Source organism: Pelobates fuscus, chromosome 4 (genome assembly GCF_036172605.1).
Source record: "Pelobates fuscus isolate aPelFus1 chromosome 4, aPelFus1.pri, whole genome shotgun sequence".
NCBI classification, from domain to species: domain Eukaryota; kingdom Metazoa; phylum Chordata; class Amphibia; order Anura; family Pelobatidae; genus Pelobates; species Pelobates fuscus.
Window position 1 is genome coordinate 4,464,256 of NC_086320.1, and position 24,085 is coordinate 4,488,340.

General features: G+C 48.9%; 1 protein-coding gene across 1 annotated transcript in view; it reads left to right on the forward strand.

Annotated features, from left to right (window-relative positions):
• LOC134608248 (flap endonuclease 1-like) overlaps positions 1-24,085 on the forward strand; it is a 268,100-nt gene that overhangs the window by 207,886 nt on the left and 36,129 nt on the right. Inside the window, exon 8 of the mRNA XM_063450916.1 lies at positions 22,924-23,052. Coding sequence (XP_063306986.1) covers positions 22,924-23,052 — 129 coding nt within the window. The remainder of the gene's footprint in view (positions 1-22,923; positions 23,053-24,085) is intronic.

A 24,085-nucleotide genomic window follows, 5' to 3' on the forward strand; every position in this document is an offset into this window, starting at 1 on the left:
TGGACCTTAGTCCAAGTCTCAGGAATACATGTGAGATGGTCATCCAGGGTGGGAATAATAGGTTAATAGGTCAGAGTCAGAGAACACTGCAGCGAGGACATGTAGAATATTGCATATTGTATGTTTTTATTGATTATGTATGGATGTCTGGATTGATATATGGCTAGAGTTATAGTCTGACGTCAGTATGGGCACATCTATACAGTAACTGAACAAAGGGACACAAGGTCTCTCTCTCTTGGCTCTTCTTCCTGTACAGCTATGTAACGATGTAACTCTCCCTTCAGGAGTCCAGCAATTACCATCTGCTGTTGAATATCCATGATCATGTAACATCCTTTGTTGTTTTATTATGTATCAGTAACTAAGAATAAACCGTAAGTCAGATTGCGTATTAGTACTTTTAATTAATATAGACGTATATTAATGTAACGAGCCTGTGACCCAAGACTATATATACAAAAGATGTATATATCAATCAACTGGAAAAAGACACAGAAGAAGGAACAGAAATTATTACAGGACAGTAGGATGACAACCGTTGTTAATAAAAAATAGACTATGTCCAGATGAGTAGTGGTAGCATTATTTCTGGCGAATTCGGCCCACGGTAACAAATCAGACCAGTTTTCCTTAGTGCCATTAATGAAACATCTCAAATATTGTTCCAACGATTGATTGGCTTGCTCAGCCGGACCATTGGTTTGAGGATGGTATGAAGATGAAAACGATCATTTTTATTTTTTTTTTGTAAGTGACTCTTGAAAAAGACATCGCACAATCAATAAAGATGCAGAACAAAGTCAAGTGTAAACGGATATAAAGTAGTAACTCGAATTGTTATAATTGCAAAATAGATTCGACAGCAGTTATATATTAAAGACAGCTTCTAAAGATGAAACGTTCAAAGCTTTAACAAGACATTCATACATATGGATTTGGACTGTGCTTGAAACGCCTCGTGGAGCAGTGTACTGCAGTGCCCTCTTGTGGTTTATGGCTAAATGGAACGATCAGACAACCAAATCAATGTGTTTTCTTTCCAACGTAAATGCATGGCTCAATGCCACGTAACGGCCTAACTATTGCATTAGGGAAGGTGGGAGGGTCTAATATTTAGAGCATAATAAGTATAATTAAATGCAGTTTTGCAAAGGGCAGGTAATGTGGAGTGGTTAATTGTAACTGTTGTATTCGTCCTTAATAAAAGGTTAGGGCAATTGCCCCAGCCACCTAGCTGCCATAAACGACATTGGGCAAGAAGATAGGCTCAAAGTATACCAAGCAGTGTATTGCATCACCCATTATCGCAACAGTTAAGAGCATTGCAGGTCAACATAGGGAGTGCAGGAAGGGTCCAGCCCCATCAGGGGTGCTGCAGGAGGTTTAGCTTATCTTAAACAACAAAAATATAAATACAATATATAGACATGTATATAAACCCTTACTCTATATGTGAGAGTGCAACATAAAACATTTGTATAAAGCTCCCTCTGGCCCAAACTAATTAAAAACAGTATAGCCCAGAAGCGATGGCCCCTTTTTATATGAAGCAGTTGTAAGTGCCTCGTGAGATGAAATGTATAAGGAGATGTTGGGAATATTATGAGCTTTTAAGAAGCCATGAGATGTAGACCTGAAAACTGGGTGTGAATCTTATGGAGTGATTAGGAGGACCACCAGGATCTAGAGGGTATGATAGAGTAAGCATTAGGGATTTTACGGTGAAGGCATGGGAAACATTATTGGGTGTGATTGCATTCCGCCCCAAAGTTATTCTACGAAGAAACCCAAGTCGTTTGATGTGTCGTTAATTACTGGAGTATTTGTGAGTCGTACTCTCGTTCCCTTCTTTTTTACTATGTGAGTTACATAAGACATACACCTCTCGTCATCTTAAGGTACAAGATATCAAGGCGTCTAAGGTGGTTTCTCTTTTCATAAATTCCAGTTTAACTAAATGAGGGAGATATTTTATACCTGCTGTAACGGATCAACTGGCACCCCGACTGGGTACCTCCGTTGAAAGATGCTCCTAGCGCTTCCAGAGGACTCCAAGCACTCCACCAGACACCATAAGCACTGCAGGCTGCAGCTATCTCCCTTCAGAACGAAGCAGGAACAAGCTCTTACAAGAGCTCAGTGATTATAGCAAGGGAATATGCCTAGCATAGCAATCCCTTGTAACAGATTCCCCCAATAAGAGACAGGACTCAAGTTGAGGGTAAAAATAGAACTCTCTGGCTGCTAGCTTGCAGCCCTTTTTATTAGGTGCTCCCATGAAGGGGAGGGACACACAGTAACGTACATTAACCAATCACACAATAGTTACATCCCACACATAGCCCTCCCCTCTACCTGTAAACTAATTATCTGTACACACAGGAAATACAATTATCCTAGGTAGGGAAAATACAGTTTTTACACAACATTCATAACTCCAAAAATATACATCACATTCGCATAAAAATACATATACACAATCAATCCATTCGGGGGAACAACATACTCAAAAATCATACGAATTGGACCAGGGGTTCAAAAGTTAGTACAAATGTGCATTTGACCTTCTGGAAGCATGGTTTTTAGAAGCTCAAACTAGTTCCCCAGAATCCTCTATCCTGGAGACAATGGAGAAGCTGATTTAATTATATCCAGGGACAAACACAGCCTCCATTAAGCACATGTTACCAGCAACCACCAAAAGACATAAAAATACATAACTCCTGTTATACTAAACAGAACCCCCACATTCAACCCATCCCCAGATGGCTTGGATCTGAGCGCTCAACATATCCAAACAGCGTTTAGATGCCACAAACACAGTTCAAACGCCATGGGGTTTAAGTTTCGTATGGGCTGATGAGAGGGCCCATAATCCTGGGGCAGCCCAATAACCCACAGTATGCCCAAATACCGTGCATAAAGGGCCAAATCGCCCAGGGACCGTAGTCACAGGGTAAGAGGCGGGCAAGCAGCCCCCTCCAAACCACAGTGGCGAAGTGGCTTTCGCTACATATCTTCCCATTCGGGGGTAGACTAACCAGGTACCTGACCTTCTGCCGGTCAGTACCTAGATTAGTCGGGCAGCCCACCCATAAAACAAAATTAGCAGAGTAGCCCACCCACAAAACAAATTTAGCAGTGTAGCCCCCCCACAATAAAGAATTCACAGAATGGCCCACCCACGGTACATAGTTCACAGAGGGTCTAACCCACAAAATAAATTTAGCAGTGTAGCCCCCCCACAATAAAGAATTCACAGAATAGCCCCCCAACAATAAGTCATACTGGCCTGTAGGTCCCAAGTTGTGGGGTGAAACTGTGGCACCCTCGGCCTTGCTGGGCAAATGGCTGTGAGTACTTGGGGGCCAGATGCCCGATGTGCTCTGCTCCGGGGTCAGAGCTGGGGTAGTCTCAGGGTAAGGAAAAAAGGAAGGACAGAGGCCAGCGGCGCTCTGCCCAGTTGCCAGCTCTTCCGCTGAGGCAGCCTGTAGAAAGTCAGGCTCAGGGGAAGGAAACAAGGGAGGACAGAGGCCAGCGGCGCTCTGCCCAGTTGCCAGCTCTTCTGCTGGGGGGTCAGGGAACAAAGGAGTTGACTGGGGAGGAGAAATATCACTTACCTCCCCCTGGTACTCCGGCTGCTGCTGGGGGGGGAGGTCGATGCTCTCCACTTTCTGTAACTCCAGCTCTAGTTGGGGATCTGGGCCGGTTGCCCAGCATCCCTGTAGGGCCGGTGGAGAGATCTCGGTCCCATCTCCACCTGCCTGCAGGGGGTCCTCCCAGGACCAGTCTATGAGGTCCTCTACCTCGGGTACCTCTGGTTGCTGTTGGGGAGGGAGACCGGTTGTCTCTTCCTCCAATAACACATTCTGCCGCTGGGGAGTGAGACCGACTGTCTCCCCTCCCTGTAAAACATACTGCCGCTGGGGATCTGGGCCGGGTGCCCAGCATCCCTGTAGGGCCGGTAGAGAGACCTCGGTCCCATCTCCACCGGCCACCTCGGTTTCTTCCTCGTCCCACTCTACCTGTGGCTGGAGTTTCTCCCAACGTGCCCACTGGCCTTCCCTCAACGCCCTGTGTTGTAGGTTCCGGGTCACCATGTCCCACACGAACCGCACGTATTTCTCCTCTGGATTGGGTCCGTAAAACTTCAGGCGCAACCCTACCATCGTGCCAAACTCTAGTACGGAGTAGCTATACGCCATGCTTGCTGTAGCCACTGCTGGTTCCATTATGTTGCTGAAGATAGGGACGCTGCACAACTCCACACGTTACCGGTGTCTCTGAGCTGCTTCTCCTCGCACTAGGACGCCATCCCACCGCTTGCCACCAATGTAACGGATCAACTGGCACCCCGACTGGGTACCTCCGTTGAAAGATGCTCCTAGCGCTTCCAGAGGACTCCAAGCACTCCACCAGACACCATAAGCACTGCAGGCTGCAGCTATTTCCCTTCAGAACGAAGCAGGAACAAGCTCTTACAAGAGCTCAGTGATTATAGCAAGGGAATATGCCTAGCATAGCAATCCCTTGTAACAGATTCCCCCAATAAGAGACAGGACTCAAGTTGAGGGTAAAAATAGAACTCTCTGGCTGCTAGCTTGCAGCCCTTTTTATTAGGTGCTCCCATGAAGGGGAGGGACACACAGTAACGTACATTAACCAATCACACAATAGTTACATCCCACACATAGCCCTCCCCTCTACCTGTAAACTAATTATCTGTACACACAGGAAATACAATTATCCTAGGTAGGGAAAATACAGTTTTTACACAACATTCATAACTCCAAAAATATACATCACATTCGCATAAAAATACATATACACAATCAATCCATTCGGGGGAACAACATACTCAAAAATCATACGAATTGGACCAGGGGTTCAAAAGTTAGTACAAATGTGCATTTGACCTTCTGGAAGCATGGTTTTTAGAAGCTCAAACTAGTTCCCCAGAATCCTCTATCCTGGAGACAATGGAGAAGCTGATTTAATTATATCCAGGGACAAACACAGCCTCCATTAAGCACATGTTACCAGCAACCACCAAAAGACATAAAAATACATAACTCCTGTTATACTAAACAGAACCCCCACATTCAACCCATCCCCAGATGGCTTGGATCTGAGCGCTCAACATATCCAAACAGCGTTTAGATGCCACAAACACAGTTCAAACGCCATGGGGTTTAAGTTTCGTATGGGCTGATGAGAGGGCCCATAATCCTGGGGCAGCCCAATAACCCACAGTATGCCCAAATACCGTGCATAAAGGGCCAAATCGCCCAGGGACCGTAGTCACAGGGTAAGAGGCGGGCAAGCAGCCCCCTCCAAACCACAGTGGCGAAGTGGCTTTCGCTACACCTGCGTCCGCTAAGGATACCAGTAATCTTATGGTTATACCCCTGGCATTTCTCGTGAAAAACTAACTATTTCCAGCAACACATTCTCACTTGGCTTGAACGGTTTAAACCCCTTTACCGCCTGAGAGGGCCCTGTGGCCATAGACCTCCATGGCGAAGAAGGGAGCACATGACAAGGAATGAAAACAATAAGTAGCAGAATATTATGAGCAGGTGATATTCAGCTGGCCGCACTTGCAGCACGAAAAAGTGTGGCAGAACTAGTCACTGTCCCGTACGCTGCGGCAGATGTCAGCAGTGAAGTCGGAGCATTCGGCATTTCCTCCCAAGTCATTGGTTCGTGCGTGGGTCCGGTCCTTCTTGGAATTAAGATGTGGACCCCGCTCTAGCGGTCAGCGCTTTGTCCCTGGGCACAAAAACACGGGTAGCCCCGGAGTCCCACCCGTGAGGGTTTGTCGGGCCCAGCGAGTCCGGTGGTAGTCCCAGTGCGTGCAGGTGGCTTGATGCATCCGGTAGGTCCCGTATGATGATGACGGTGTCTCCGCGTGGTATCTGGAGTGATCGAGACTGGCTCCATCTGTAGCTGATGGTCATCATGCGGAGGAGGGAGGTAAGTGGTCGGAGTGACCGTCTCCAAGCAAGGGTTCCCCCCGACAGGTCAGCAAAGAAGGTTAAGGACATTCCCTCGAAGTTATAGGGAGTTTGCCCCCTGACTGCCGCCATCACTGCCGCCCTGTCCCTGAGGTTCTGAAACTGCATCACTATGTCCCCGGCGGCTGCGGCTGGTGCCTTAATTGGCTTCTGTAGTCGGAATATGCCTTCCAGTGATATTGTTTTAGCCTGCTTTGGTGGAAGTATGGCTGTCAGGAGGCGCCTTGCGAGGTGTGGGAGTTCTTCTGGTGGCACAGGTCTCCCCAACACCCCTTAGTTTTATGTTCCTGTCTCCTCTTGTCTTCTAGGGTGTCGAATCTGCTCTCATAAGTTGCACTCTGTTTCGTGAGCTGTTCCACCTGTCGAGTTAGGACATTCATTTGTTGTGAGTGGGCTTGTGTTTTGTGCTCCATTTCTCCGAGGCGGCCTGTCAGGCCCCGCAGGTCCTCACGGATCAAGGCCACGTCCGCCGAGATTTTAGTGTGGAGATCCGCCATGATCTCCCTGATGGGCGTTAAGGTTACTGGGGCGGCATCGGGAGATCCTTGCAGAGGTGCTGCTCGTGTTGCCGGTTGCCGCGCCATTGCCAGTGTGAGGTCGTCGTCCCCTTCCTCCGACATTCCGTTGGAGAAGTCAGAGCAGCCGCCATGGAGAGACGCCATTGCAGACTCTTGGGCGCCATGTGCCTGCCGCCAGAGGTCCCCAATGCTTCTCCCCTGCTGGGGTCGGTCAGGCTTCAGTTTTTTCGTTTTCTTACCCATCAGTGAGTGTAAAACGTCTCTTAAGTGCCTTTTGTTTGCGGGTCTCCCCTATATTTAAGGTTATTTTACTTGTCGTTTAGTCGGAGCTCTGAGGCCGTGCGACTGTCCGCTTCGGTGGTTAGGCCACGCCCCCCCCCGAAAACGATAATTTTATACCCAACTGTTTAGAAAATGCTCTCCAAAATCGTGACACAAATTGGGAACCACTATCTGACACAATATTTAGCGGAATACCATGTAATCGGACTATTTAGTGTATAAATATATGAGCCAACTCTTTTTGAGCGGAACAAAGTGTACCATTTTAGAAAAGTAGTCAACAATCATTAGGATGGTGTTATAGCCTTTACAATTTGGGAGTTCCACAAAAAGGTCCATAGACAAGTGAGACCATGGGGCGCTGGGTATAGGGAGCGGTTGTAATAACCTACAACGTAGTTTATGGGGAACCTTATAGACTGCACAAATAGTATATGCCTCCACATACTCTCTGATGTCCTTTCTAAGATACGGCCACCAAAATGATCTAGAGACAGTGGACATAGTTTTATTAATGCCTGGTGTAACGGAGCTCTGTGTACTCCGACCGAGTACCCTCCGTTGATGGACGCTTCCTAGCTTGCTCCGAGGACCACAAGCACCGCACTGGACACCACAACCACCGCACACTCCACAACTGCCGTAGCTTAACTGGAGCCGCGCCGTCTTCCTTCCACCCTGGATCAGTTTCTGTCCTCCAGGACCGTGTGGGGAAGACCTCTCCTCCAGGAGAGCGTATCCGGAACAAGCTCTTAAAAGAGCTAAGTGATTAAAGCTCAGGGGAATATGCAGAGCATAGCAATCCCCAGTGTGATACAGCAATTCCCTCCAATAACGAGACGAGGCTACGTTTTGAAGGGTCAAGAAGAACTGAGGTGCTGGCACACCCAGCCTGCTTTTTATTACAGTCAGGTACAAACAGAACACACCCAGGGGGAGGTATAAAACAACCAATAACATAATAGTACAGCCCACAGTTTCCCTCCCCTCTGCTTGGGAGATAATTGAGTTTCCTACTATATCTACTCAATTATCTCCAAGCTAAAACTTACACATTTTTATACATTTTTATAACTTTATGATTTTACATAGTACATGAATAAAACTTACATTTTTATAATCAATCCATTCAGGGGAACAACATATAAAAAAATGGCACGAATCAGACCAGGGGTTCAAAAGTTAAGGGAAAGTCCTTTGTGACTAAATGAAGCATGGCTTTCCGGCTTAGACCGGTTTTACAGAGCCCTCTCTCCTGGAGAAATAATCCAATTACCTCCCAGGGCAGAGACAGACTCCATTGAGCACATGGTTGCAAAAAGACACAAAACACTTTAAAATACATAAAGTCCCCTTTTACACATAACACACAGACATTTCACATATCCCCAGATAGCTGGGATCTGAGCACACAAAGCTACCGAACAGTGCTCAGATCCTATTCACACAGTTCAATTGCAATGGAGCTAAAGTCTTTCCCATAGTCTTTCATTATATGAATGGGCTCCATGGCATAGCTATCTGGGGTATCACCGCTCACACAGGGCAAGTACCGAATGACCCCACTGTATTTAAAGGGCCCAATCTTCCAGGGCCATAGTCGCAGGGGAGGAGGCAGGCAAGCAGGCCTCTCCAGGACAAAGTGGCGAAGGGCACTTCGTCACACCTGGAAACACTCTTAGTACCTCTTGTTGAGGTTTCTTGTTCTTGTTCTGCCTCTAGGTCAAATTGTCTAGATAGGGCGTCAGCCTTAACGTTCTTAGGACCAGGCCTGTATGTGATAATAAAGTAAAAGCGTGGCAAGAACAACGACCATCTAGCTTTTCTAGAAGACAGCCTTTTATAATCACCAATGTATGCAAAGTTTTTGTGATCAGTTGTAATCAGGAGTGTGTCCCTGGAACCTTCTAAAATATGTAGCCATTCTTTCAGAGCTAGGATAATGGCTAACAATTCTCTGTTACCAATATCATAGTTACGCTCTGCTGGCGACAACTTTTAGAAAATAACTAACAAGGATGCAAAGGGGTATCCTGACTCTCCCTGTGAGAAAGACAGCCCCTACCCCTGTCTCAGAGGCGTCTACCTCTAGTATGAAAAGTTTGCTAGTCTCAGGGTGTTCCAATATGTCAGCAGAAGCAAATTTCTTAAGTAGCTCAAAAGCTTCTTTAGCTTCTTTAGACCATATATTACGTGTCATATTGATGATGGGGGCTATCACAGTAGAGAAACCTTTTATGAATCTCCAATAAATCTTTCAATGGCTTTTAACTCTTTGGGTAACGGCCAATGTAGAACGGATTCTAGTTTACGTGGGTCCATCTAAAAACCAGAGGCCGAGATATTATAGCCCAAGAACTGAACTTCCGTCTGGTCAAATAGACATTTGTCAAGTTTGCAATATAGCCAGTTTTTTAGCAAAGATTGCAACACTTGTCATATTGGTGATGGGGTGATGTTTCGTGGGTAATTAAAGGCTGAGAGAGTGGTCTCCCATCAATGGCCTTGATTGGTAGGAAGTGTTTACTGGAAAATTGTATATCGATAACGTTTTCTGCAGCACCTGAGTCAATCAGGGTGTTACACGTAAAACTTATCTTATTGCATTGAGCAGCAACACTAAGGAGAAATCTACTTTGGGTAGTACCAGGGGACATATATGTAGTGGAGAGCTGGTCTCTCACAGACTATCTCCGCTGGTAATCCAAGTGAGGCCCAGGAACAAGTAATAAAACCCAAGAGAATAATATCCACAGCAAATAAAATAATCCAAGAATATCCCATAACGTTTCACAATGACTGGATGACACACAGCATCAGGAGCAGAACTAACTTTTATTCCATGCACCACCCTTCCTTTTAAGCATTTATCCCATGCAAGGGAGGTACCCACCATAATTAGTACAGTAACCAATCCTTTACTTGTTACCTCCCACACATCTCCTCCCCTTAGTATGACACATAATCCACTTGTACAATACATGATTTTACCCGATTTTACCCGGTTAGTATGACACATAATCCACTTGTACAATACATGATTTTACCCGGTTTTCCAAGCAAGATACAATTATATATTTTATATCCCCTGGTAGCCCTGATTTGGGTGAACAACATATTCAAAAATCACCCAGATCGGACCAGGGGTTCGGGAGTTAGGTGGAAGTAGAAATTTGACTGACCGCACACGAGGCAGTAATCAAAAGCACTTCCATGTGTTTTGGCCTTGCCGTCGGTCTTTGTTCGGGAGGTAAAAAGCACAAAACTCCCTGCCATCCAGGGCTGAGCTGGGATTCGTATGAATCCCCTTGTTCGGGGAATTAATTTAACCGAATGATGGGCTGATTAGGTGTTCCGTTCGGTAGTTCTGGAGCCCTGGAGGTCTCAGCAGTGTTCGGGTTATCGAGTGTCCGAATTGGGTTCCAGACACTCGATGACCAAACACTGCTGAACGTTCGTATTTAAGATGGCCGCCGCCACGTGTTCGTATGCCGAACAGCGGCCACCCAGAAAGCCCACACGGAGGATAGACAATTGCCAATTAACTTGTGGTTACAGTGAATGAGAGAGTAAAACGAGAGGCACACACTTATCCCTGGGGTGGTCTGAGTGTTCGGTAGTTTCATTCGTATGATGAATGGAATGAAGCTACCGAACAATCAATGCTGCATACAGTATACATACAAATAGCAGGAAATTAACAAAAGCACATTATATCACACAATTTTGCTACAGCCCCATGCAATCTGCAACAATATACATCACACCTAAGGCCGGTCCCCTCATGGTTCTTTAGGTGCGCAAGTTTTCCGGATGTATGGGACAAGCATTTCTTATGTGTCCTTTCTTGCCACAGTATAAGCATAGGCCCTCTTTTCTCCTAAACTGTTTCTCTGCCTCTCACAGTCTCATAACCCCTAATGCATAGGTTCAGGTTCAGACTGTACAGAAGGGCCAGGGACAACAGGATTGGAGAATCGAGGTGCCAGTGAAATATTCATATGTCTGGTTCTATTTCTATTTATCTCCCTGTTCCTAAGTCGGTTATCGATATGCAGGGCCGGCCTTAGGGGTGTGCGAGCTGTGCGGCCGCACAGGGCACCATGGAGCAGGGGGCGCCATGGAGCAGGGGGCACCCTACGGCCACACAGCTCACACATAGCCGGGATAAAAAAAAAATTTGCGGCGGGGCGGGGCTTAGCGTGTGGCGGGGCGGGGCTTAGCGTGTGCCGGGGGCAGAGGTAAAATGCAGTCTAACTGCTGCCGGGGAACCAGGAAGGAGTCCCTGCTTCCCCCAACAACCAGAATCCAGGAGCTGCACTGCCTGTCTGCCTCCACAAGGAACAGATGTAACTATGTGATTGTCTGCTTGTGTGTGTGTGTGTGTTTGTGTGTGTGTGTGTGACTGTCTGCCTGTGTGTTCGTGTGTCTGTGTGTGTGTGTGATTGTGTGTGTGTGTGTGACTGTCTTTGTGTGTGTGTGTGTGTGTGTGTGACTGTGTGTGTGTGTGACTGACTGGGCAGACTAGATGGGCCGAATGGTTCTTATCTGCCGTCACATTCTATGTCTGTGTGTGTGTGTGTGTTTGTGTGTGGCTGTCTGTGTGTGACTGCCTGCATGTGTTTGTGTGTGTGTGTGGCTGTCTGCCTGTGTGTGTGTGTGACTGCCTATGTGTGACTGACTGGGCAGACTAGATGGGCCGAATGGTTCTTATCTGCCGTCACATTCTATGTCTGTGTGTGTGTTTGTGTGTGGCTGGTCTGTGTGTGACTGCCTGCATGTGTTTGTGTGTGTGCGTGTGTGGGAAGGGGGAAGGAGTGGGGGAGGGGGGGACGGGAAGGGGGGGCGCTGTGAAGATTTCTCGCACAGGGCGCCTGTGACAGACCCCTTTCTAGTGTAACAGATACCATCTCGGAGAATTGCCGTTGCATATGGATTATTGTGGATTTCGGGTACTTGTGGATCCGTACGGTATACATCGCCACGTGGAGAGAACAATGGGTCGCGGCCATTTTGACCGCGTGGACTAATGACCGAACTTTCCACACGACGAATTCCGACCTTACCAACGACATACGCCCATGCTAGTCGACGGATCCAAAGTACCGAACTAAAGACACCCGGTCCAACAGAGAGTTTTCGTTTATCTTGTATAGTTTTTGAGTAATTGGTGTAAACGTGTATCTGGCGAACGGCCCAACCGATCTAGGGGATTTTCACGTATATTGTTCCCCTAGATCTCCGTTCCCTAATACACGTAGCACAATGTATTTTCGTTGCATATTGTGTGTGTTATATAAACTTGTAATAATGTTATAATATTCTGCTCGGTACAGTGGGAGTGACTCCCACTGTAAATGTATTATCTCCTCCGGATACGGGGAGGAGTTGTTGTACGGCATAAAAGCCCGAGTTACCGAATAAACATTATTCCTACTTTTGACCCTCAACACAGAGTCTCGTCTCGTGCTTGGAGGGGATGACTATTACTTGGATATCGTAATTATGGGGAACCTGTTATGCTGTAGCTAACTTCGTGCTTGGGGGAAAGGACACCTTCTCAGCGGCGTAAACCCCTACTACACCGGGGTGCCGCTACAATTGGTGGCAGCGGCGGGATCGTTCTTTCACCCCAGAAGGACAGCTACCGAGAGCAATCAGGATGGAGGCCTACTACGGAAGGTTGAAACGATCTACCCTAAAAGACTTGTTGGAGAGCCGTGGTCGTTCGGCTAGCAACAAAAAGCAAAGAGACATTTTGGCAGAGTTGGTCGCATTGGACTTAGCTGAACAGAATGACGGACTGGATGTCGAACCAAACCCAGAACCGGAGATCGCTTTGGTCCGAACGCCAGCAGATGAACAATTCGACCACGAGGTGAGGGTAAGGCTGGCTCACTACGGACCCAACCCCTCACCTAGGATTGTAACCCAAGTCATTGCGGCAGTCGATGCCAACCGGCGCCAGACTTCCACTGGCACCAGTCCAATTGCGGGGACTTTCCAAACTCCCGAGGAAAAGAGGAAAGTACACTTTGCCGCTTTTAAAAATTTTGTGGAAGCAGAGGGGGAGATTGACCAATACCTAGCGGACTTTGAACGTCAATGTGCCCTACATAAAGTACCCTCCGAGGAGTGGGTCAAAATTTTGTCTGGCAAATTATCCGGACGAGCCAGCGATGCTTTCCGGGCGATCCCGGACCATGAGGTGGGAAGCTACCGATTGGTAAAAGAAGCTCTATTGTCCCGATATGCAGTAACCCCCGAAGCATATCGGAGACGCTTCCGGGAATCCCGAAAGCAAACCGGTGACTCCTACACCGAATGGGCCTGCCGATTACAACGCACGGCTGGCCACTGGATGGATGGGTGCCAAGCTACCACCGCGGAGGAGGTTTTACAGTTGTTTTTGTTGGAACATTTTTTTGAAAAGGTGGACAAAGAGCTCAGAGAGTGGATTCGGGATAGGAGACCACTTACCCTACCCGAAGCCGCCCGGTTGGCCGACGAGTATGCAGACGCCCGCAAACCCGATCTCTCGGTCCAAAAGACAGCTGCCCGAGTAGAAAGCCGCCCTGTCGGCCCTACTCCAACCACCCCCACTATCCAACCTAGCTACAACACTTCCTCCCGCTTCACCCAGTCAAGTGTCCCGGACCGCCGGCGGTGCCATAGGTGTCAGCAAGTGGGTCACCTGAGGGACAAATGCCCACTTGATCCCGCTCGACAAACGTCCTGGAGGAAGCCCGCTGAAGGGAACCCCCGACCTTTTACCTCAGGGGCCCATTGCATTGAAGCCCAACCCCTGGGGGAAGAGCAATGGGAGATTTTACACGAGGCCAATCCCCTATATGCGGCTGCTGTAGACAACCGGCAGCATCACCGACAAACAGTCCGAGTGAATGGACAAGTTGTCAGTGGGTTACGAGACACTGGGGCCACCTTAACCTTGATTCAACACGACCTGGTCCCAGAAAAAGAACATACTGGCCAAACGGTGGCCGTTAGAGTGGCCGGGGGTGCAGTACATCGCCTCCCCACGGCCCGAGTGCATTTGGATTGGGGAGTGGGAGCTGGCCAAGTGAATGTGGGCCTGATGAAAGGGCTACCCGCGGAAGTACTTTTGGGAAATGACTTAGCCCCGCTGTTGTCCGCTTTTGCCCCTCAAGGCCCTGCTGGAGCCTGCCCTGTCACCACCCGGGCTCAGGCTCGTGCAATTGGAATCGGCCCGCCAGTCGCGGAGACCCAGGTAAGATCTGACCCTCCGACTGTGACCTTAGGACAGACCCCCTTAGACTGGGATACCCCTGAGACTTTTGGGAGGGAGACGCGGGAAGACGTCACTCTCCGGAAATATAGGGATAAGGCAGAGAAAGGGGAACCGGGGACAGATGGGGAAAGCTACGAGTGGGTGGGGGATAGACTGTATAGGATCCCCCAGGAGCCCGCAGCAGGTAAAAACCCCGTCCCACAGAAGCAACTAGTGCTACCGAAAAAATACAGGCGAGAGATCATGAGGATCGCTCACGATATACCCTTAGCTGGCCATTCAGGAGTACGTCGCACGGCCCATAGGATTACCCAGAACTTCTTCTGGCCAGGGTTTAACCGGGACGTGCGACAATATTGCAGAACCTGTGACACTTGCCAACGGGTGGGTAAGAGGGGAGATCGCCCGAAGGCCAAATTAATGTCGATGCCGATCATTGGGGAACCCTTCTATAGGGTCGCCGTCGACATTGTAGGCCCCCTAGCGCGACATAGCCCGTCCGGTAAGAAGTACATTCTTACCGTGGTGGACTATGGGACCCGGTACCCCGAGGCGGTGCCCCTGCCGAATATTGAAGCGGAGACGGTAGCCGATGCCTTGGTTAAGATATTCACTCGGGTGGGATTCCCTAAAGAAATCCTATCCGACCAGGGAACCCAGTTCACTGCCGTACTCACACAGCAGTTATGGAAAGTGTGCCACATTAAACGCCTGCTCAGTTCCCCGTACCACCCCCAAACTAACGGTCTCTGTGAGCGCTTTAATGGGACTCTCAAACAAATGTTGAGGACCTTTACGGACGGTTGCAGAGACTGGGAGAGGTTCTTACCCCACCTGTTATTTGCCTATAGGGAGGTCCCCCAAGAATCTACGGGTTTTTCTCCCTTTGAGTTATTGTATGGGAGGAGGGTGCGAGGACCCCTCGATCTCATTCGGGACCACTGGGAAGGGGAAACCGAACAGGCAGGGACACCTATTGTGCCATATGTCCTGGAGCTCCGGGACCGCATGGAGCAACTCTCCCTATTGGTAAGGGAGAATCTCCAGGCGGCCCAGGGGCGACAGAAACGATGGTACGATAGGGGTGCCCGGCAACGACTGTTCCATATAGGGCAGAAGGTATTGGTGCTAAAACCGGTGAAGGACAACAAACTGCAGGCTGCGTGGCAGGGTCCTTACAAGGTTTTAGCCCAACTCTGTGATACCACCTACCTTATTGCCAGCTGTGCAGATGAAAGGATCCAACGCTCCTTTCATGTGAACATGTTGAAAGAGTACCAAGAGCGACAGGAAGATGTTAACGCTGTTTGTGCCCCAGCTACTGATGACCCTGAAAATTTACCCCTACCGGACCTGCTGGAAAAGGAGACTCACCCCGACCCAGTTAGCCTAGTGAAGCTGGGAGAACGACTGAACCCCACGGAGCTAGAGCAGGCTAGACAGCTCCTATGGGAGAAGCAGAGTACCTTCTCCCAGGAGCCAGGATACACAACCCTGGCCATACACAAAGTAGAGACCCCAGGGCAGGCCCCCCTCCGACAACCCCCGTACCGTATTCCGGAAGCCGTCCGGGACGGAATGCTGAAGGAAATACGGGAAATGACACAGCTGGGGGTCATTGAGCCATCCGACAGTCCCTGGGCCTCTCCCGTAGTCTTAGTCCCCAAGAAAGACGGAACCACTCGGTTCTGTGTCGACTACAGGCGGCTAAATGAAAAGACTACCACTGACGCTTACCCCATGCCTCGGGTAGACGAATTATTAGATCGCATAGCCAGGGGTAACTACCTCTCTACCATAGACCTCTGCAAGGGTTATTGGCAGATCCCCCTGGCCGAGGATGCCGTCCCCAAGTCGGCCTTTGTCACCCCGTTTGGCTTATACCAATTTAAGGTCATGCCATTCGGGATGAAAAATGCCCCGGCTACGTTCCAGCGAATGGTGGATCGGCTCCTCGATGGCTTCCAGGAGTTTGCGTGTGCATACCTGGATGACATTGCGATCTACAGTGAGTCTTGGGAAGAACATTTAGTCCACGTAGGGGTAGTCCTAGATAAGATTCGGGCCGCGGGCCTGACACTAAAACCCGAGAAATGCCATCTAGGAATGGCCGAGGTCCAATACCTGGGACACCGGGTGGGGTGTGGAAACCAGAGACCGGAGCCTGCCAAGGTTGAGGCAGTAGCAAACTGGCCCACACCGAATACCAAGACCCAGGTATTGGCCTTCTTAGGGACCGCCGGGTACTATAGACGCTTTGTCCCTGATTATAGCACGGTAGCCAAACCTTTGACTGACTTGACCAAAAAGAATTTACCCAGACAGGTCCTGTGGTCTCCCGCTTGCGAAGCCGCATTTCAATCTCTCAAACATGCTCTTGTTAATGCTCCTGTCTTGGCTGCCCCAGTACCTAACAAACGTTTCCTTGTACATACAGACGCTTCCATGTATGGACTGGGGGCTGTGCTGAGCCAAATCGGGGAAGATGGAAAAGAGCATCCGGTCGCATACCTCAGCCGAAAGCTGTTACCGAGGGAAGTGAGTTATGCGGCCGTAGAGAAAGAGTGCCTGGCCCTGGTATGGGCATTGAAAAAACTGACACCTTATTTGTATGGACAGGAATTCTCTTTGGTAACAGATCACAATCCATTGGTATGGCTTAACCGGGTCGCAGGAGACAACGGCCGATTGCTGAGATGGAGCTTGGCCCTGCAAACGTACAATTTCACCATCAGCTATCGACCCGGTAAGCTAAATGGCAACGCCGATGGGTTGTCTCGACAACTGGACAATTCTCCGGACAAATGAATTCCGGTCATCCCTAAGTTAATCCGAAAGGATCAATCCAGGTCTGCCGGAGTGTACCACTAGGAGGGAGCCGTGTGACAGACCCCTTTCTAGTGTAACAGATACCATCTCGGAGAATTGCCGTTGCATATGGATTATTGTGGATTTCGGGTACTTGTGGATCCGTACGGTATACATCGCCACGTGGAGAGAACAATGGGTCGCGGCCATTTTGACCGCGTGGACTAATGACCGAACTTTCCACACGACGAATTCCGACCTTACCAACGACATACGCCCATGCTAGTCGACGGATCCAAAGTACCGAACTAAAGACACCCGGTCCAACAGAGAGTTTTCGTTTATCTTGTATAGTTTTTGAGTAATTGGTGTAAACGTGTATCTGGCGAACGGCCCAACCGATCTAGGGGATTTTCACGTATATTGTTCCCCTAGATCTCCGTTCCCTAATACACGTAGCACAATGTATTTTCGTTGCATATTGTGTGTGTTATATAAACTTGTAATAATGTTATAATATTCTGCTCGGTACAGTGGGAGTGACTCCCACTGTAAATGTATTATCTCCTCCGGATACGGGGAGGAGTTGTTGTACGGCATAAAAGCCCGAGTTACCGAATAAACATTATTCCTACTTTTGACCCTCAACACAGAGTCTCGTCTCGTGCTTGGAGGGGATGACTATTACTTGGATATCGTAATTATGGGGAACCTGTTATGCTGTAGCTAACTTCGTGCTTGGGGGAAAGGACACCTTCTCAGCGGCGTAAACCCCTACTACACCGGGGTGCCGCTACAGCGCCCAAAGGCCTAAGGCCGGCCCTGTCGATATGCATCACATACGTGATGTATTCATTTAACCTCTCTGGTCATTCTTTGGCTTCAATTTCGTCAAGGATAGCTTTGAATAATCCCTCTGCAAATGCATTGATTAATCCATTATTAGTCCAGTCTACCTCATAAGTCAGGGTGCAGAATTCTATCGTGTAATCTGAGACAGCCGGTTACCTTGTTTGATACGCATTAGGGAAGTGGAAGCGTTGTTCTCCCTTCCCATGGTTCAAAGATTAATTTGAATTCCGCAAGGAATTCTTGGTAATTATGGGCAATAGTCCTAGCACTCTCCCATAATGGATTGGCCCAAGCTAAGGCTTTACCTTTTAGTTGGTTCATTAAGTACCCAATTTTAGCTATATGCGTGGGGAAGGACCCAGGTGAGGCTTCAAAATGGTACTCAATCTGATTGAGGAATCCCCGACATTCATAAATATTACCTTCAAAATGTGGGAGTGAAGATAGGGAAATAGTAGGTGCCTTATACACTATAGGTGTAGGTACAGTAGGCGGGGGTATAACTGACCCGGGGAACTTCAGGCTGCAAATGAGCCGTACATAATTAGGAGCGTATTGAAAGCCTGGGCAAATTGATCCATACGGTGATCATTTTCCTCTAGCTTTCTCACGCAAGCTGCTATGTGCTGACACAAATCTGCAGGATTATAGTTGATCAAGCACGCAGAATTGTATCACACCTAAAGAATAAGGATAACGTCTAACCGGACCTTAGAATGGCTGGGCTTAACGTACCAGAGAATAGTCAAAATACTTGCCGAGGTCAGGGACACAGAATAAGACGATGAGGAAAGCCAGAAGTCAAGGATACCAGAAATTAGGGAGGTCAAAACAAAGCCAAAGTCAAATACCAGAAAAAATATGATCAGGAACACACTCTCGGATAACCAGCTAGTGGAAACCACGACAGGGCACTGGCAAAAAGGTAATTTGGGTTTAAATAACCCTATTTAGGCTGTAATTGGCTGTCTCTGACCTCTGATCCCAAAACGTGCATGCACGTCTACGATTTGACGTCGCATGCACGTTGGCGCCATCTTCAATGTGGGCGAAGGTAAGTTTATTATAAAATCCTGAACCGCAGTGGCCGGCATTCCTAAGAACGTCGCACCCGCTGGGGACTGGAATGGAGGAAGACCGGGCAGCTGCCCGCCGCAACCAAGGTAAGTTTGAAACCTTTCTGCCTAGTTTATGTGCAGCCACGCCGACAGAAGAGCAGAGAGCCATGACAGAGAGAGGTGTGTATATAAGCGGTCAGTCAGTCCATGATGGGGGGTGTTTATATGAGCAGTTGCCCAGTCTGGCTGTTAGCCAGTCCATGATGGGGGGGTGTTTATGAGCAGCTAGCCAGTCTATGATGGGTGGGGGGTTTATATGAGCAGTTAGCCAGTCGATAATTGGGGCGTGTTTTATATGAGCAGTTAGCCAGTCCATGATGGGGGGAGTGTTTATATGAGCAGTTTGCCAGTCCGGCAGTTTGCCAGTCCGGCAGTTTGCCAGTCCGGCAGTTTGCCAGTCCGGCAGTTTGCCAGTCTATGATGGGGGGGTTGTTTATATGAGCAGTTAGCCAGTCCGGTAGTCAGCCAGTCCATGATGGGGGGTGTTTATATGAGCAGTTTGCCAGTCCATGATGGGGGGTGTTTATATGAGCAGTTTGCCAGTCCATGATGGGGGGTGTTTATATGAGCAGTTTGCCAGTCCATGATGGGGGGTGTTTATATGAGCAGTTTGCCAGTCCATGATGGGGGTGTGTTTATATGAGCAGTTAGCCAGTCCGGTAGTCAGCCAGTCCATGATGGGGGTGTTTATATGAGCAGTTTGCCAGTCCATGATGGGGGGGTGTTTATATGAGCAGTTAGCCAGTCCGGTAGTCAGCCAGTCCATGATGGGGGGTGTTTATATGAGCAGTTAGCCAGTCCATGATGGGGGGTGTTTATATGAGCAGTTTGCCAGTCCATGATGGGGGGGTGTTTATATGAGCAGTTAGCCAGTCCGGTAGTCAGCCAGTCCATGATGGGGGGTGTTTATATGAGCAGTTTGCCAGTCCATGATGGGGGGTGTTTATATGAGCAGTTAGCCAGTCCATGATGGGGGGTGTTTATATGAGCAGTTAGCCAGTCCGGCAGTTTGCCAGTCTATGATGGGGGGGGGGGGGGTGTTTATATGAGCAGTTAGCCAGTCCGGCAGTTAGCCAGTCCATGATGTTTATATGAGCTGTTACCCAGTCCATGATGGGGGTGTTTATATGAGCAGTTAGCCAGTCCGGTAGACAGCCAGTCCATGATGGGGGGGGTGTTTATATGAGCAGTTAGCCAGTCCGGTAGACAGCCAGTCCATGATGGGGGTGGGTGTTTATAGGAGCAGTTAGCCAGTTCATGATGGGGGGTGTTTATATGAACAGTTTGCCAGTCCATGATGGGGGTGTTTATATGAGCAGTTTGCCAGTCCATGATGTGGGGGTGTTTATATGAGGAGTTAGCCAGTCCGGTAGTCAGCCAGTCCATGATGGGGGGGGGGTGTTTATATGAGCAGTTAGCCAGTCCGGTAGTCAGCCAGTCCATGATGGGGGGTGTTTATATGAGCAGTTAGCCAGTCCATGATGGGGGGTGTTTATATGAGCAGCTAGCCAGTCCGGTAGTCAGCCAGTCCACCAGTCCATGATGGGGGGTGTTTATATGAGCAGTTTGCCAGTCCATGATGGGGGGGGGTGTTTATATGAACAGTTAGCCAGTCCATGATGGGGTGGGTGTTTATATGAGGAGTTAGCCAGTCTGGTAGACAGCCAGTCCATGATGGGGGGGGGGTGTTTATATGAGCAGTTAGCCAGTCTGGTAGTCAGCCAGTCCATGATGGGGGGTGTTTATATGAACAGTTAGTCAGTCCATGATAGGGGGGGGGGTGTTTATATGAGCAGTTAGCCAGTCCATGATAGGGGGTGTTTATATGAGCAGTTAGCCAGTCCATGATGGGGGGGTGTTTATATGAGCAGTCAGCCAGTCCGGTAGTCAGCCAGTCCATGATGGGGGGTGTTTATATGAACAGTTAGCCAGTCCATGATGGGGGGGTGTTTATATGAGCAGTCCGGTAGTCAGCCAGTCCATGATGGGGGGGTGTTTATATGAGCAGTCCGGTAGTCAGCCAGTCCATGATGGGGGGTGTTTATATGAGCCGTTTGCCAGTCCATGATGGGGGGGGGGTGTTTATATGAGCAGTTTGCCAGTCCATGATGGGGGGGTGTTTATATGAGCAGTTTGCCAGTCCATGATGGGGGGGTGTTTATATGAGCAGTTAGCCAGTCCGGTAGTTAGCCAGTCCATGATGGGGGGTGTTTATATGAGCAGTTAGCCAGTCCATGATGGGGGGGTGTTTATATGAGCAGTTAGCCAGTCCGGTAGTTAGCCAGTCCATGATGGGGGGTGTTTATATGAGCAGTTTGCCAGTCCATGATGGGGGGGTGTTTATATGAGCAGTTAGCCAGTCCGGTAGTCAGCCAGTCCATGATGGGGGGTGTTTATATGAGCAGTTTGCCAGTCCATGATGGGGGGGTGTTTATATGAGCAGTTTGCCAGTCCATGATGGGGGGGTGTTTATATGAGCAGTTAGCCAGTCCATGATGGGGGGGGGGGGGTGTTTATAGTTTATATGAGCAGTTAGCCAGTCCATGATGGGGGGTGTTTATATGAGCAGTTAGCCAGTCCATGATGGGGGGGTGTTTATATGAGCAGTTAGCCAGTCCATGATGGGGGGGTGTTTATATGAGCAGTTAGCCAGTCCGGTAGTCAGCCAGTCCATGATGGGGGGTGTTTATATGAGCAGATAGCCAGTCCATGATGGGGGGGTGTTTATATGAGCAGTTTGCCAGTCCATGATGGGGGGGTGTTTATATGAGCAGTTAGCCAGTCCGGTAGTCAGCCAGTCCATGATGGGGGGTGTTTATATGAACAGTTAGCCAGTCCATGATGGGGGGGTGTTTATATGAGCAGTTAGCCAGTCCGGTAGTCAGCCAGTCCATGATGGGGGGTGTTTATATGAACGGTTAGTCAGTCCATGATAGGGGGGGGGTGTTTATATGAGCAGTTAGCCAGTCCATGATGGGGGGTGTTTATATGAGCAGTTAGCCAGTCCATGATGGGGGGGTGTTTATATGAGCAGTTAGCCAGTCCATGATGGGGGGGTGTTTATATGAGCAGTTAGCCAGTCCGGTAGTCAGCCAGTCCATGATGGGGGGTGTTTATATGAGCAGTTAGCCAGTCCATGATGGGGGGGTGTTTATATGAGCAGTTTGCCAGTCCATGATGGGGGGGTGTTTATATGAGCAGTTAGCCAGTCCGGTAGTCAGCCAGTCCATGATGGGGGGTGTTTATATGAACAGTTAGCCAGTCCATGATGGGGGGTGTTTATATGAGCAGTTTGCCAGTCCATGATGGGGGGTGTTTATATGAGCAGTTTGCCAGTCCATGATGGGGGGGTGTTTATATGAGCAGTTAGCCAGTCCATGATGGGGGGGTGTTTATATGAGCAGTTTGCCAGTCCATGATGGGGGGGTGTTTATATGAGCAGTTAGCCAGTCCGGTAGTCAGCCAGTCCATGATGGGGGGTGTTTATATGAGCAGTTAGCCAGTCCATGATGGGGGGGTGTTTATATGAGCAGTTAGCCAGTCCATGATGGGGGGGTGTTTATATGAGCAGTTTGCCAGTCCATGATGGGGGGGTGTTTATATGAGCAGTTAGCCAGTCCGGTAGTCAGCCAGTCCATGATGGGGGGTGTTTATATGAACAGTTAGCCAGTCCATGATGGGGGGTGTTTATATGAGCAGTTAGCCAGTCCAGCAGTTTGCCAGTCTATGATGTTTATATGAGCAGTTAGCCAGTCCATGATGAAGGTGTGAGAGGATAATCTTTTTGTTGCCTCTGTCCTTGGAGGACATTAATACTGAGAAGGGAGAAAGGCAGGCACACACTATGCATCACCCGCACCTCCTGCTCCTGTTAGCTCTGTCTGTCTGTCAGACTGTAAGTGACTCCATTAAAGGGACATTCCCTGTCACACACATGTCGGACGGCAGACACGTACAGCTAGCTGCATACCGAGCATCCCTTGAAGCTGTTCTTATTGTCTGTACGCCGGATGTGAAGTTCTGCCTCGTATGACGTGTGCAATTTACCTTCACAGTTTGTGGATCTCTGTATCTTACTCGGCTGTGACTATTGCAAGACAATCGCAGGTATCGGAAGAAAGAAAGCGCTGACAATGATCCAGAAACACGGAAACATTGAGGGAATTCTAAGAGCTTTACCGCAGGTGCGTAAACCCACAAGCAGCCAATCAGATACAATGATACCTGTGCGTCTTCATCAGTAGAATGTGTCTGTAATCCTGTGATCCTCTCTCTCCTTCTACCGAGTTCGACGGTTCATCCTCTGATTGTATTCTATCCTCACCATTCACAAAATTCCTCTGATTAGACAGGCTGTCCACGTTACACCTCGTCCCTTCCTAATTCTCCTCTCCCTCTCATTAGACAGGCTCTCCACGTTACACCTCGTCTCTTCCTAATTCCCCTCTCCCTCTCATTAGACAGGCTCTCCACGTTACACATCGTCCCTTCCTAATTCCCCTCTCCCTCTCATTAGACAGGCTCTCCACGTTACACCTCGTCCCCTCCTAATTCTCCTCTCCCTCTCATTAGACAGGCTCTCCACGTTACACCTCGTCCCTTCCTAATTCTCCTCTCCCTCTCATTAGACAGACTCTCCATGTTACACATCGTCCCTTCCTAATTCCCCTCTCCCTCTCATTAGACAGGCTCTCCACGTTACACCTCGTCCCCTCCTAATTCCCCTCTCCCTCTCATTAGACAGGCTCTCCACGTTACACCTCGTCCCTTCCTAATTCCCCTCTCCCTCTCATTAGACAGGCTCTCCATGTTACACATCGTCCCTTCCTAATTCCCCTCTCCCTCTCATTAGACAGGCTCTCCACGTTACACCTCGTCCCTTCCTAATTCTCCTCTCCCTCTCATTTGACAGGCTCTCCACGTTACACCTCGTCCCCTCCTAATTCTCCTCTCCCTCTCATTAGACAGGCTCTCCACGTTACACCTCGTCCCTTCCTAATTCTCCTCTCCCTCTCATTAGACAGACTCTCCATGTTACACCTCGTCCCTTCCTAATTCCCCTCTCCCTCTCATTAGACAGGCTCTCCACGTTACACCTCGTCCCCTCCTAATTCTCCTCTCCCTCTCATTAGACAGGCTCTCCACGTTACACCTCGTCCCTTCCTAATTCTCCTCTCCCTCTCATTAGACAGGCTCTCCACGTTACACCTCGTCCCT